The sequence below is a fragment of the Peromyscus californicus genome, unplaced genomic scaffold (assembly GCF_007827085.1).
Source record: "Peromyscus californicus insignis strain IS unplaced genomic scaffold, ASM782708v3 Scaffold_5__1_contigs__length_169319896, whole genome shotgun sequence".
Classification (NCBI taxonomy): domain Eukaryota; kingdom Metazoa; phylum Chordata; class Mammalia; order Rodentia; family Cricetidae; genus Peromyscus; species Peromyscus californicus.
In genome coordinates, this window is record NW_026294573.1 from 36,075,801 (window position 1) to 36,090,195 (window position 14,395).

General features: G+C 49.3%; 1 protein-coding gene across 2 annotated transcripts in view; it reads left to right on the top strand.

Annotated features, from left to right (window-relative positions):
- The first annotated feature begins 383 nt into the window (after window positions 1-383).
- Rnf220 (ring finger protein 220) overlaps window positions 384-14,395 on the top strand; it is a 228,919-nt gene continuing 214,907 nt past the window's right edge. For both annotated transcript variants that reach the window (XM_052716267.1, XM_052716268.1), the window contains exon 1: window positions 384-1,119. In XM_052716267.1, the coding sequence (XP_052572227.1) occupies window positions 495-1,119 (625 nt within the window). In that variant the 5' untranslated portion in view covers window positions 384-494. The remainder of the gene's footprint in view (window positions 1,120-14,395) is intronic.

Genomic DNA, 14,395 nt, shown 5'->3' on the forward strand with positions numbered 1-14,395 from the left:
AAGCCTTTAAGATAGAGACCCCCCCCCCACCACCACCTAATCTACCGGGTGACTTGGCCTTCCAAAGCTCATTTGCTCAGGGAATATTGTATTTGGAGGTTTTATGATTTTTTTTTCTTTGCTGGGCTCAGGCGCATTTCACCCGGAACGTGTAGGGACCAAAGTCAGCTACGCGTACATCACAGTAAGTTGTCTATTGATTTTCCTGAATGAAAACGGTCTGCTGCTGCTGCCCACTGGCTCCTAAAGCCTGTGGTATCTCTTGCCCGAGCATCTGTAAGCCAGAAGGATGGTGTTTCAATCACTTGGGGGTTCCCTTTTCTACCTCCCTCTGACTTTCCTCCCCCCTCTTTTTTCCCTCTTTGCTGTTTCTGCAGGTCTTCGAAGGGCATGATTCCCCAGTAATAATCCTCGCCCTGATCCAAGGTGCAGGTCGGCCTCCCTCCCAGGGAAGACTGCTTCTTGTGTGACACCGGCCATCCAAAGAGACTCCGATGGACTTACACCGGGCAGCCTTCAAGATGGAGAACTCATCCTACCTTCCCAACCCTCTGGCATCCCCAGCACTGATGGTCTTGGCGTCCACTGCCGAGGCCAGCCGGGATGCCTCCATCCCTTGCCAGCAGCCACGACCCTTTGGTGTACCTGTCTCAGTAGACAAGGACGTTCATATTCCCTTCACTAATGGCTCCTACACCTTTGCCTCTATGTACCATCGGCAAGGTGGGGTGCCGGGTACTTTTGCCAATCGTGATTTCCCCCCTTCTTTACTACACCTACACCCTCAGTTTGCTCCCCCAAATCTAGATTGCACCCCAATCAGTATGCTCAATCACAGTGGTGTGGGGGCATTCCGTCCTTTCGCTTCCACGGAGGACCGGGAGAGCTATCAGTCAGCCTTCACGCCAGCCAAGAGACTCAAGAACTGCCATGACACAGAGTCTCCCCACCTGCGCTTCTCAGATGCAGATGGCAAGGAGTATGACTTTGGGACACAGCTGCCATCCAGCTCCCCCGGTTCACTCAAGGTTGATGACACTGGGAAGAAGATCTTTGCCGTGTCTGGCCTCATCTCTGACCGGGAAACATCCTCGAGCCCAGAGGATCGGAATGACAGATGTAAGTACTTTGGTTGGAGCCCCCTCTCCACCCCCAATAAGCCCTGCCTCGCAGAAGTGTTCAACAGGTGGGCAGCATTGCGCATGCTCCTAGTGCCGGGAAAGGCCAACCGCGTCCCTTGTGATATAGTTGTGATGGCTAATGCTTCCTTATCTCTCCTCAATGACCAATGATACAATTCTTTCAGGTTTTCTGATGGTAGCTAGAGGCAAGCTGGTCTCAGTACCAGGCCTGGCTGGCTTCTCTGGAGACTGGAGAGAAGAGGGTGTCATAGACACATAGGTTCCCAGGGAATTGGGGGCCCCAGGAAACTTGTCTGCCCTGCCTGTTTGCTGTCTTCGTGTGGTTCCCCGATGATAGTGTTATTCTTTTCATTTTTTCCACCGTATCGTAGCCAGCAGACCCCACGTGATTATATTTCCTCAACTCTCAGCTCTTGTCTGCATCAGGTTATTTTTCACAGAAGGACAAAGGTGTCGTCAGCCACCATAAAGCATTTCAAACAGCTGTGTTTTCCTTGCGATCACAAGGCTGGAAAGCTGGCTTCTCTTGGGAGTTGACAGGTTTGCTGGATGCTTACCCTGGGGCTAGCTTTTAGGACTAGACATAGCTGACCCGTGTGACTGTCCCATGGTTGATGTTCACAACTGTTATTAATTTCTGCTTATGAAATGGCTTTTCTCATGTTCTCCCATGCCTTGGTAGGTTCTGGCTACGTTCACTAATTGTTGGGACTTAACCTTTCTTGGGAACTTGTGGACTAAAAGGGCAGAACCCTGCAATCTTCTGCTCTGATATAATCAAAAAATAATTGTGTTTTGAAGCTCTGGGGCTGTGGGTAGACAGAGCAGTTTTCTTCAAGCCTGGAGAGAATTTATGAACTCAGGGTGTTTTTCCATCCAACCTTTTGTTCTAAGATGTGCTGCATTTTATTTTCTTAAGAGAACTACATCTGAGCCTTGCCTCCCCTTTCTGTTTCTTTTTTTTTTTTTTTTTTTTTGCTCCTGTCCTCTCTATATCCACCAACAGGAACACCGTTTCTTTCTTTCTCTTCTCTTTATGATGCCGAGGAGAGTAATAGAGACATTGCCGCTTTCTCCCCTGTTGGCCGTGCTTCCTCAGGCTGTCTCCTTGAATTAGGCACTGTGTTAACTTTCCTGTGCTAAAAGGCATCTGCCTACACCCAGCGTACCTTTTCAATAAAAGTCACCATAAAATCAACCTGCCTTGTAAATCCATCGCTCTTTGGTTTTGAAATATGTTGGGAGTGTGTCTTTTTATGTCAGTGTCTGTAAGCCAGAGACCTCCCCACTTCAGGGAGAAGGCTGCGGCTGCGTGGCGGGGCTGCCGCGAAGCCCTGGCGCGCTCTGGCTGCCACCTTTTCACTTTCTGTTGACGACTGTGTGCTATGATCCTGCTTCCCGGGTGTACCTGCTGGACAGGTGTTGGGCCTTGTGTTGGCCTGGTTTTCTATTTTGTTTCAGTTTTCATTGGTTGAGTGGTGAAGGCTCCTGGAAACTGGCCCCTGGTAAAGCTGGCCTGAGTTAGGGCTTGACCAGTTCTGCCCCACTTTTCCCTCCAAGTACAAGTTGAAAATGAAATCCTCTCAAAACCAGTATGCGGTACACATCTGGAGATTAAGACTCCTTTCTTCTCACCCCACGCGCCCAGCTTGTCTCTGTTTTGTTATCATTTTAGCCCAAACCAGTGTCAGACTCCCAGAGCAGGAGGCAGCTTGTTAGCCAAGTCAGAGCCCATAGATGTGGCTATCCATTCCCCCTCCGAGTGTCAAAGCCATAACTCTTCTGTTTGCCTGGGTTGAATTGTGTGGTGGTGCCATCCCCCGTGGAGATGGATCCCTCACACAGGAATACGCCTGGGTGGAGAAACATTAAATGAGTCTGTCTCCCAAAGTGAAATGGAATTCTGACCTTGAAATTAATGGGATTCTGATCAGAAGGATGGGGAAACTTCTTTATTTCAAATTGTCATATGAATTGAATCCTCTTTGCTTTTGTTTAAAATATCCTTCCTTTATAGAGTACTTGGTGTTCTTTTTCTCATACACAGGCAGCAAGCTTGTAGGAAGGTCTGGGAGTACAGGAGTACTGTACACACCCAGATTAGTAGGGTTGCATTTGTGACTAACCTTTAACCAGAAACAAAGGCGCCAAGTGAAGAGGAGACTGTCCCCCAGTGGTGGCCCTGGACTCCCTCGCCCTTCCTTGCCTTCAATGGGATAGTTGCCCTTGCAGAGGTTGGACTGGACCACACCTATGCTTTTGATTCTGAGCTTTGGAAGGAAGGAGAGACATTTTCTTCAAGGAAGGCTAGAAGAGCAGCATCACGACAAAGTGGGTAGCAGCTTTCTTGGCTCCTGTCACACACTGATGTGTGTCAGAATATTTATGGTCTGTTTTATGTAAATACATATTTAAGGGCCGTTAGAAGGCCTGTTATCCCCACTAGATGCCTTTCGGGTCCTCCCTACAGAACCGTTTTGAAATAAGTAATATTTCTCAGATAATCGAGTGACAGTATCCAAGACTGCTTCCAAAGGGAGAGAGAGCTCAGGGGCAGATGGGGCAGTGGTGGGGGTGGGGAGGACAGAGGAGAGCGGAGAGCTCAGGAGAGCATAGGCACAGGATGCCATGCGTGGGCCCACATTGCCAGATTGAGCCATGTATATTTTAGGCTTGTCAATTATTAAAATTTAGAATTAATTTCTGAGAGGATTGACTGCTTTTTTTTTTTTTAGTTCTCGTCAGACAGATTTTTATTTTCATAGAATGTTTTTTAAAAAGTTTCAATTAAGCATAATAGTAAAAGTCCTAAATGAGAGTTTAGCCTCATAATATTTATAGTTTTGTTGGTAGGTGGGGTGGGGGTGAGCATGGGTGTGCATGTTCCTGGCTGAGTGTAGAAGTTTTCTGACTGCATTTTAGGTCGTTGGAAATGGGTTTTATAATGGAAACACTGACGGTTTTTACTGTGGTGGCCACCCCCCTGCTCATGCGCTGCATCCATATGCAGATATGTCCACATGCCTTTCAAAAAGAGGCCTGCAGACATGCTGTAACGCACACGTGTTCGGCCCTTAACTGGAATGCTGATAGGCAGGATTTCTTTTGTGATTAAATGTGTTCAGGAAAAAAAGAAAGAAAGAAAAAAAAAGAAAGATAGAGTATAGCTGTTTGGGTAAAGTATCCTCTCTTCTAGTGGGTGATTCCAGTTTGCCTGTCTGTCTACCCACCTGGCTTCACAGGTGATGCCAAGGTAGGTGTTGGGCCCTGTGGAACAAGGAGACCTTTGCTCTGCAAGACTGACTCACTTGCCCTGGAAAATGGGAGAAGTGTTTTTGTGAGAAGCTGTTCGTGGAGGATTCATAATTCCCCAGGAAGGGGACTGAGGTAACTCCCGTTTATTGTCATTCCCTGAACCAGTCCCCAAGGCACCCTGTCCAGGGAAATGACGCGAAAATTTATGGGCCAATTACGTATAGCCCATGTTGTGTCTTACATATGAAGTATCTATGGATGTGTTTCCCAGGGCCTTTAAAATAAACATTCCTCATTAAGGAAACTTTGCAGCCAAAGGGAAGGTAAGTCCTGCGGGCTGCCTGGCATTAGAATCCGTGCATCTCTCACTGTGTGCCCTAGGCCCTATCACACGCGGCTCCTGATGGCTTTCTTCAGGCCATCCCTTTGCCCAGATTCCTACCTCCTGGACAGTCTTTGACCTTATCTTCTCTAATCCCAAGTTGGACTTGGTCAGCATGTATGCTTACCTAGGCCTGAGAGAACTCAGAACTGCACACGTAGAGCTGTGACTGGCCCTGCCTTTTGGTTCACCCCAGGAAAGGGCACTGGACACTGCTCATCAGTGGTTTTGCTTGGTCCTCTCCCCTTGGACCTTCCCTGCGGCCGGGTACTTTCACCCGTAGGCAGGAAACCTGAGATCTCCCAGAAACTCCTCTCTGTTTTGTTTGATGCTCATTTCTGATACATTTGAAAAGTCAGCCCCAGGTCCCAAAGGCCGCGATTGGAGATAGTATTTTGCACTCTAGATGTGTCTATATTGAGGCACGTGTCATTGAAAACCTTATGTCCTAAGAATCAGCCTGGCCCACCTAGGCCAAAGGCAGCTTGGAAAGCTAGCTGACATCAGAAGGGTGAGATAACGGAGATACTCTCCAAGGGTTCTGGGACTGGAGTGGGCAGGGAAAATTAATTCCCAGGCTCCACCTCTGGACTACAGCTGGAGCAGATGACCAGTGTGAAGGGTCAGCCATTGACCAGAAAGAGGGGTCAGAGGGTTGCCTGTATCTTGACTGCTCAGGTCCTGACTGCCCAGATCTAGCCCCACAATGATGCGCTCAGCAGCTTTGGGTTTTCCTCCCCCCCCACTTCTCCCGCGGGGCAAGAACTCCTGTGATGTGTGTGGTTGTTGCCGTTCGTTCACTCCCAACACAGTCACGGATACTCCCTTTCATGCTGCTGGGTTTAATTGTCTTGTTGGGATAAAGAAATGTTTGCACAGCTAAAGTGGGGCCGGGCTGGACGGGAGCGGTCCCCGATGGCTGCAGAGCCATCTGGCCTGGCTTGGCTCTGCTCTGCGAGCCGCTCGCCCAGCGCCTGGGCTGGCTCTGGCGGCCGCTCTCCCCGGCCCTCGCCCGCGGTCGCCTCTCACGGCGGGAATGCCTCATCACCATGGTGAGACGCGGGCCCCGGGGCCGTCCTCCCTCCTCGTCGAGCGCCCTCCCTCATGTCAATTGTCATGCAGAAGCGATCCGGGCTGCCGCTTCCTCGCGGCCGCCAGCTAGCCAGCGCCTTGCCGCCCGCACCGGGGTGGCTGGTAATTGACCGTGGGGGAGGGCACGGGGACGCGCGGGGACGCGCCCGCAGGCCGGGCCACCCAGTGGGCAGCGCCCGCCGCCCAGGCGGGTCCGCAAACGCTTTCAGGGACGCGGGTGACTTCGCCGTCGCTCATCAGGAAGAAGTCGGTGCGCGGTCCCCAGGGTGCCGGGAAGGTCCGCGCAGCACCCCCCTCCACTCCCCGCCCTCCACGTCCCCACGCGCCCACGTCGCTCTAAGAAATCAGTTCCTCTCAACAGACTTGGGAAACGACAGCGACCGGGCGGGAGGTGCAGGCCGGTGTCCCGGAGTGATGGGGACGCCACGCGCGCGTGCGGGCTGGCCATGGGGCGGGCGGGGCAGCAGAGACCAGGGCTTAGGCGGTGCGCTGAGCCAGGAGGGGGGCCGAGGGCAGGGGGACCCGAGATGGACTTGTGCACACACACGCATGTGGCCCCAGCTTTCCCTCGGGCAGCAAGGCTTTGAGGCTTTTCCTTTCAGTTTCAAAAAGATTTTTTTTGCCCCTTCGTCCTGCTTTTCACATCTGTGAAATATGCCAGGGAGTGCTTCCCAAGCCCGGGCTTGGTGAATCTGCAGGATTGCTGGTATTCGGGCGAGGCAGCCGCGGTCGCCTCTGACGCTGGGAGGCTCGCAGCCAGCACAGCGGGACTCGTTAAAGTCAGGGCAATTTCTGGAACTCTTCCCACGGGAAGTTGTCCGGAACTGCCTTCCGGTCAGCGGCCCCAGGTTGATTATTTGGTAGCCCCCCCCCTTTTTTTTTACTGTTTGAAAACAAAACCAAACCGTACAATCAAAACAAAACCTCACACTGAATCCAAAGTTGCTCTCCTTCCCCACCCTCTGTCCTCTTTAGGCAGGAAGGAGAGAACTGAAAATAAAATTATAGCTTCATATTGTTTTTTTTTAATTTTTAACCCTTATTAACTACCTCCATCCGGTTAATAAGTATTAGCACAAGATAAAGTGTAACCTTTGTAAATACTCCGGATTTAAAGTGACAATGCATTTAATCGAGCTGAAATTCTTAATGCTTTTTCCCCTTGGTTTTAACCCATAAACCACATGCATCTGGTTAATGAATATCAGACCGCACATTGAAATTATTCTTTATAAATACTTGAGATTTGGGGTGATGATACATGTTATCATAAAACCCACACGATTTTAACACCAAAATAACCATAACTTTTGGAGTTGAATATTCCCACGAGTTAGCAATATTTCTCGGCACCATTTTTATCCCTCTCAAAGATCAGCTGCAAATTTCAGGATAACGTATTGCTATTCAGCCGCGAACAGGCCTTACAAATTTTAAAAGTGTCACTTCAATTGTGCATTTGTGACTGAACAGAATGTGTTTTTATCTTCAAAGTGTGCTCCAGGTGGGGGATTGCTAAATATCTTTCTTTGGAGGAAAGAAGAATTTTCTGGGGGAAAAAAAAAGAACTTTATGCCAGGCAAGGTGGCACATGTCTTTAATCCCTGCCCTAGAGAGACAGAGGCAGGCAGATCTCTGTGAGTTCAAGGCCAGCCTCGTCTACATAGAAAGACTTTGTCTCAAAAATTAATTAATTAATTAATTAATTAATTAAATAGAGATTTATTAGGCCTTTTCCCAGGCTAAGGCCTGGAATGGGTAAGCCTGGTAGATGCTAGGTAAACAGCAGGAATTTATCCCATTCCAGCCCTACTCAAAGGATTAAGCTTTCTTTTTTTTTTTTTAATCTTAGTTACATTTTAGTTTTGATGTTAAGAAAGGTGTGTATGGCTGGGCAGTGGTGGCACAGCTGGGCGGTGGTGGCAACACGCCTTTAATCCCAGCACTTGGGAGGCAGAGCCAGGCGGATCTCTATTAGTTCAAGGCAGATCTCTGTGAGTTCGAGGCCAGCCTGTGCTACAGAGAGAGTTCCAGGACAGGCTCCAAAGCTACACAGAGAAACCTTGTCTTAAAAAAAAAAAGAAAGAAAGAAAGAAAAGAAAAAAAGAAAGGTGTGTGTGTGTATGTATGTGTGTGTGTGTTTCTTGCATTGGTGCTGAGCACTTCAAAGGGCTAAGTAGATTTTAGATGAGGGTCTAATATATGGATGGTGGTAGTTATGATCTAGACTTGGAAGTTCCCATGAGCATGCTACTCATGTGCTGTAGGACTAAGCTAATTCCAAAAGCATGGAGGCTCAAACCAAGACAGGAGGGAGGCCTTACTTAGGCCTCAAGTTTGACGACCACAGAGGTTGGGAGATTTTTTGAAATCTTTTCCTTAAATACAGACTTACTTTACTGATGACTTGGGGTGGTAAAGCTCTCCCATAACTTAAAAATAATTGAAATTTACTTTTTTTCTCCTAACCTTCTAGGAACTCCAAACTGGAGTCTCTTCCTCTCCACACCCGTGTTTGCACAGTACACTCCTGTGGGGAAGCCCGTAGACTGCTTTTAACCTGCTGTAGGTGTCTGTTTAGAGCGAAGTTCCTGTCTAGATCCTGGTGCAAGCTGGAAGTCAGTCTCACAGTATGGGAGCTCTGTAGACACACAGGACCTCCTGGCAATTCAGATATTTCAAAGTCAGTCTGGAGCCAGGGGGAAATGACGAGACCTTGTAACACCTTGTCAGGAGACAACCAGCTCAGTGAGCCTCGTGTGGCTCACCTCATGAGAGTTGTCTCCATTTTGTGGCTGAGACTTCCAGCTTTGCATCTGTCTCAGAGCAGCAGGGACAGAGCTCTGGAGGGAGGGGGCAGGAGCAGCCCTGGAAAGGCCTTCGCTTTATTTTCAGGTATATGATTCCCATTTAGGGGCCGGCTAATCCTATATTACTCTCATTCGACCTTGCTTTTTTGGAGTTTGATTTAAATCAAGTCAGAGCAGCCTAGCATAATAAATACCTGTTAGAGGAATAAAAGCTGTGTGGGGCCCTTTGAGCTTCAACTTGAGCGTGTCTCCCGTGAGAGGTGCAGAGGCATTAGAATAGAGTGGTAAATGAATGCAGCCTCCAGAGCTGAGTTACGACCCGTTAGCTTACTTGCTAGGCAAATTACTTAACCTGTCCAGGCCTCAGTATTCCCACCTGCAAACTGGGAATTACACAACCTAACAGAGTTGTTGTGAAGGACCAAGCGATCATAAATACATAGATAAGCATTAAGTGTTCAATATGTAATGATGGTTATCATTCCCAGGACAATGTGGTACATTATTCTTCCTTGCTAGAAACTCTGATAGAGCCAAACACAGGGTCATTAACAGCGGCGTGTGCAGAGGACCCTCTCTCACCCACTCAGGCCGGATGGCTGTGCACAAAGGGGGAGGGAGAGAGGTTGGTGAGCCCTTGTCTGTGACGGCCAGCTGCTTCACCTCCCTTTATTATGGTCCAGCCACCAAGATTAACCCAGGGTTTATTCACAAGCAAGCTAATATAAGAGTTTGAGAAACTGGGTGTACCGGTCCAGAGGGACTTGACTAGGTGAGAGATGTAGGCAGCGGTGGCTCAGGCCAAAGGACCTCAGCCTCGTGATGTTTTCTTATTCTAGGTTTTTGTATGATCAGACAGTATTGGAAACAGATAGCAAATTAGAATCCGTGAGGGATGGAGGTCTGGAACATGCCTAATGAGATTTGCCATTGTGGTGTCTAACTAGTATCAGAATGCGAAGTTCCAGAATTTCAGTACGTCCTTAGATTTTTAAGTTACGCAGACACTCTCCGCCTCTTGTCTATGTGAGACAAATCTGTGGCCTTCCCCCATCTGTGTGTGTCACAGTCCTACAGCATGATGGATCGTTTGTGCTTGGGGGAGGCTTAGGATGGGGCTTGGAGGGGCCTTGCAGGTCAGGAGAGAAATACAGCCACAGCTCTGCGGGAGGGGGGCTGCCAGGGAGGGATTAGCAGGGCGAGGGAGGGCAGCGCTAGGCGGGAGGGGGGAACAGGCCTCCTATGCATGTAGTGCCTGGATTCATTCTCTGGGGAGTAAAAGAGGGCTGGCTGGCCATTACTCAGAGCCACAAATAAAGTCAATGCTTTTCTCTTTGTCAAAAGCAAGCCCCGTGGGGCTAGGGCCATGCCAGAGAATGACTCTGCATGTCTGTGAGGAAAGGACAAGATCAACTCTCTACCGAAGAGCCTTGTGTCCATGGCTGTGGTTCCAGAGGGTAGTTCATATTTGGAAGGCCTCATGGTCACATGGGTGTGTATCAGTACCAGCCATCAGAGGCCATGGTCAGCTGTCTCCACAACCCTCTTTGTGGCTCCCTTGAAAGAAGAGGTTCAGCTCCCTGTTGGGGGCCACAGAACCCCACAGATCAAGGACCACCAAATTCTGCCGCCTCCCTGTCACCAGGTCCTCTCCAGACATAGACACAGAGGTATGTGGCTGGTGAGAAAGGAAATACTGAACATGCTTGATTTTAAGTATTTGGTTTTCGGTTCACTCTGTAGCCCAGGCTAGTCTGAAACTCACTGTGCTGCAGAGACTAGTCTGGAACTTGCTATGTAGCTTAGGCTACCCTGCAACTTGTAATGACCCTCCTGCCTCAGCCTCCCCTATGCTGGAATTACCGCACACCACCATATCCCGCTCGTTTTCAGTTTTGGAGAAGGGGGGGTTATTCTGAGACTGAAGTCCAAATGCCAGAATGTTGGTTAGGAATAGTTGGAAAGGAGAAAGGGGTGTCTAGGTGACTTCAGAAGTGGAGTCGGTGGTACATGCTGGGGGAAGGAATCAGCAGGACTGCAGTTAGGGAATAGGCTTTGGCTTCCTTCCTGAGCAGTAAAATTAAAAAAAAAATCCTTAGAACAACAGAAGTCTGGATGCGTGAGCTTCCTTCCTGACAGGCCAACCTGGTGGGGCTTCATTCACCCCAGCAGCAGTCAAGGTTGATTTACAGGGTGGGGTGGGGGTGGGAACCTAGACATGTGGGGTTAACCCTTTCCTGACCACAGGCTTCTTTCTCCCTTCCCACTGTGGCGTGGACAGCTTTTTACTGTCATCCCTGCATAAGAGAGTGCTCAGACCAGGAGAAGCCGAGTCACTTGAAGGAGATCTTCAGGTCTGTGACAGCCGGCATTGTGGCTGACGGCTGGCAAGCACTCTCGGGCTTTTGGTGACATTCTATTGACTTTTGGAGCATCACGCTTGGTCGTGAGCTCTGCATTGGGGTGGTCCTAGGAAGCACCGTTTTGTTACTGTGAGATATTGGTACTGCCTGGGGCACGGGGCTTCTTCCTCTTGGCTGTTTGGTGGTGGTGGTGGTGGTGGTGGTAAAAACATCACCAGCAGAAAGTGGAATACATCCACTGATGTATTTCATCATTCAGTCAGATTTCCCAGGTATCTCCGTTCTTCCCAGAACCAGGCTCTGTGCTGGGGAGGGAATGGTGAGCAGAAGAATCATAGCTTGTGCTTTCCTGGAGCCTAAAGTTTAGTCAGCATCTGAAGGGGGCTGGGAAAAGTGTTATTACTGGAGAAGTCTCAACCACCATGGGATTAGAATCAGGAGTGTCTGATCTTGTCTGCGATTCAGGGTCTCTCTGAAGCAGGCCACTTTTAAGTTGATATCTTAAAATCAAGCCATTATTTAATCAAAGCAGTTTGGTGCAACAGTTTTTAGATGGAATATTGCATCTGAGAATGGAAGAAAGACCCCCAGAGCTGGCATGGATTGCCTGTGATAAGTTGTGGATACCACTTCTCCATGCTAAGATCCGAGATGTGACCTCTGATAGCGACAGTACCTTATTCAGGTTTTCTTGACAGTAACCATTTGGTGCTTAGATGATTCTGAGTCCCAACATCAGAGAGAACCCTGCTTTTAAAGTAGCTTTATAAGCCAGGCATAGTGACACACACCTTAAATTCCAGCACTCTGGAGGCAGAGGCAGGTAGACCTTTATGAGTTTGAGACCAGTCTGGTTCTATATAGTGAGCCCTAGACCAGCCAAGGCTATGTAGCAAGACCCTGTCTCAAAAAAAAAAAAAAAAAAAAGTTTTTAAAGGATATCACTTTAAAATAGTACTTAGTGACATGTATCTTAATATCAGAAGACCCAGGAGAAGCCAGAACCAAAAATAAAGACTCAACAATTGTTTGCTGGGAAGGAAGACCTTACCCTGCTGATGTTTAGCCAGGTAGGTGAGGGTCCTTGTCTTTTTACTGAAGTTCATGGTGTGGTCTATACTTGGTACCTCCCAGAGATGTGCTAGGTCTCATGGCTCAGAGCGCTCGCTCCATTGACCTTCACTAAGCACCTGGATTCCTGGCACCATCTCCTGGCCAAGCTTCCAATGGGAGGAACATTGCTTAGACTTTCACACAGGGAAGGTTAGCGCCATGAGTATTGAAGAAGTGAAAAAGCAAGTCAAGCGGACTGTTGCTGCAGCCGGGCACACACAGGCAGGGCCTCTACCAGCCCGGCTGTGGTTTTCCCTGCCCCTTATCTCCACCGTCTCTCTCCATCCACCGCATTTCCTGCGCTTCTGTGTGCAGAGCGCTTTTTTTGCCCAGTGCGATCTGCATGGGAGCCAGAGAACTCCGTCACACTTCCTCTTCTTGAGGGCCCCGTGGACAAGGTGAACAGTGAGGATGTGCACGTGGGAAAAAGTGGCCCTTGAACAGGCGTCTCGAGCTTATGGATGTCAGGACAGGGAGTCAGCCCCATGACTGGGGTTCACAAATGTGCTCTCAAGACTGCCCCTTCAGCTGTGGTGCTGGGAGAAAGATGGAAGAGAGGGTCAGGGCTGGTCGAGACTGTCCCCCGTAATGCAGATTCTCAGGGCCCACACTGGACTGGCTCTTCTGAGTCTTTGAGCCACTGTGAGTTCAGAAGGAGCCTCCCCAGATGATTTCTGTGAAAGATGGAAGGGAAGGTTTTGCAAAGGAGTTTGGTCTTAAAGGGAGGTGAGCCAGGACCAGACAGAACGGATAGGCTGTAATCTACCCAGGAATTTCAGAGATTAAGGATGAAGATGTAGGCCCTGGGGACCAACAGTACCTTCTTTCAGCCTCCTGTCATGGGGACCATCTGTCCAGCTGCCTTTGGTCCTGCCATCCCCAAATCTGCCTTGGTCCCTCTTCCAGTCATTTCCCGCTTTGCCTCTCTTATTGCTGATCAGCTGACTGTGTGTGCTCAGACCTCCCCTTCGGGGTGCAATATTGTCATTATGAGGCGGCCCAGCAGAGGGGCATGAGGTGCTTAGCCAGATGTGCAGGAGTCCAGCATGCCTTGATGCTCCTTGGGCTCCAGCCAACAGCTGTCTGCTGGTGGCTGCTGCGTTGCCAGAAGGGGCTGCAGAGGGTTCCTGTGCTCACGGCTGCTGTCTTGCTTTTGGTGGGTTTTTGTCCAGCCTCCTTCCCTCTTCTCCAGCCCTGGAGCTTTCAAATGCTTATTTGTACAGAAAGAAGTAAGACTTGGAGGTTAGGGGGATGAGTCACCACTGTCTGGCTTTTTACTTTTTTGCTGGAACCCCTGGGGTAAAGCTGCCAGAGGGTAGAGGTTAAATGGAACACTAACAGGGTTCAGCCTGAGGCTCAGGAACTTCAGATACTTGTGGGTGAGGAATACCTTTGTTGAGTTTGCATCTAGATTTGGGGGGGGGTGTTTCGTCTCAAAATAGCCCCCCATTTATTTATTTATTTATGTTTTTCCAGACAGGGTTTCACTGTGTAGCTTTGGAGCTTGTCCTGGAACTCACTCTGTAGCCCAGGCTGGCCTCAAACTCACAGAGATCCACCTGCCTCTGCCTCCCGAGTGCTGGGATTAATGGCATGGGCCACCACCACCCAGCTAACAGCCCCCCCCTTTAAACATCACATTATAGTACAATTATTTGCTCGACTATCCCTCTGTCATGAACCCACATCTGTGTCCTGATATCCTTCCATCCAGTATGTCCCCTCATGTAGCACCTGGCTCCCTAGAGACTGGGTATAGTTAGCAAATGACTGCAGAAACACTGCTGGGTCCTGCTGAGACTGCTAGCCAACACTACAGCTGTCCCACTTGATGCAGCCAAAAGGACCCACACAGGGGCCAGCACAGGGCTGGGCGCCCCTTGGTAATTTGGGAAGGGTGTATGGGAAGGGTGGCTGGAAAGTAAAGGTGAATTCAGCAAGGTGGGTGGCTCGTGATGAATTACCTTTTGTCTCTCTGAACCTCATCTTCTCATCTATGAACTAGGAGGTGGTGAATAACCCTTGTCCTGTCCAGGGTCTCTGAGTCTGAAAAAGTAACATGGTGGCTTCTCTCATCTAAATACACACACACACACACACACACACACACACACACACACACACACACACACGGCCTTTCAAGACTCTGTGTCTAAAATGCTAAGTGGCCATAGGAAGCCCAAATAGTTAATGAAGTGGTCAAGTGTCCAACCGTGAGGGAGCCTCTCACAGTCCAGC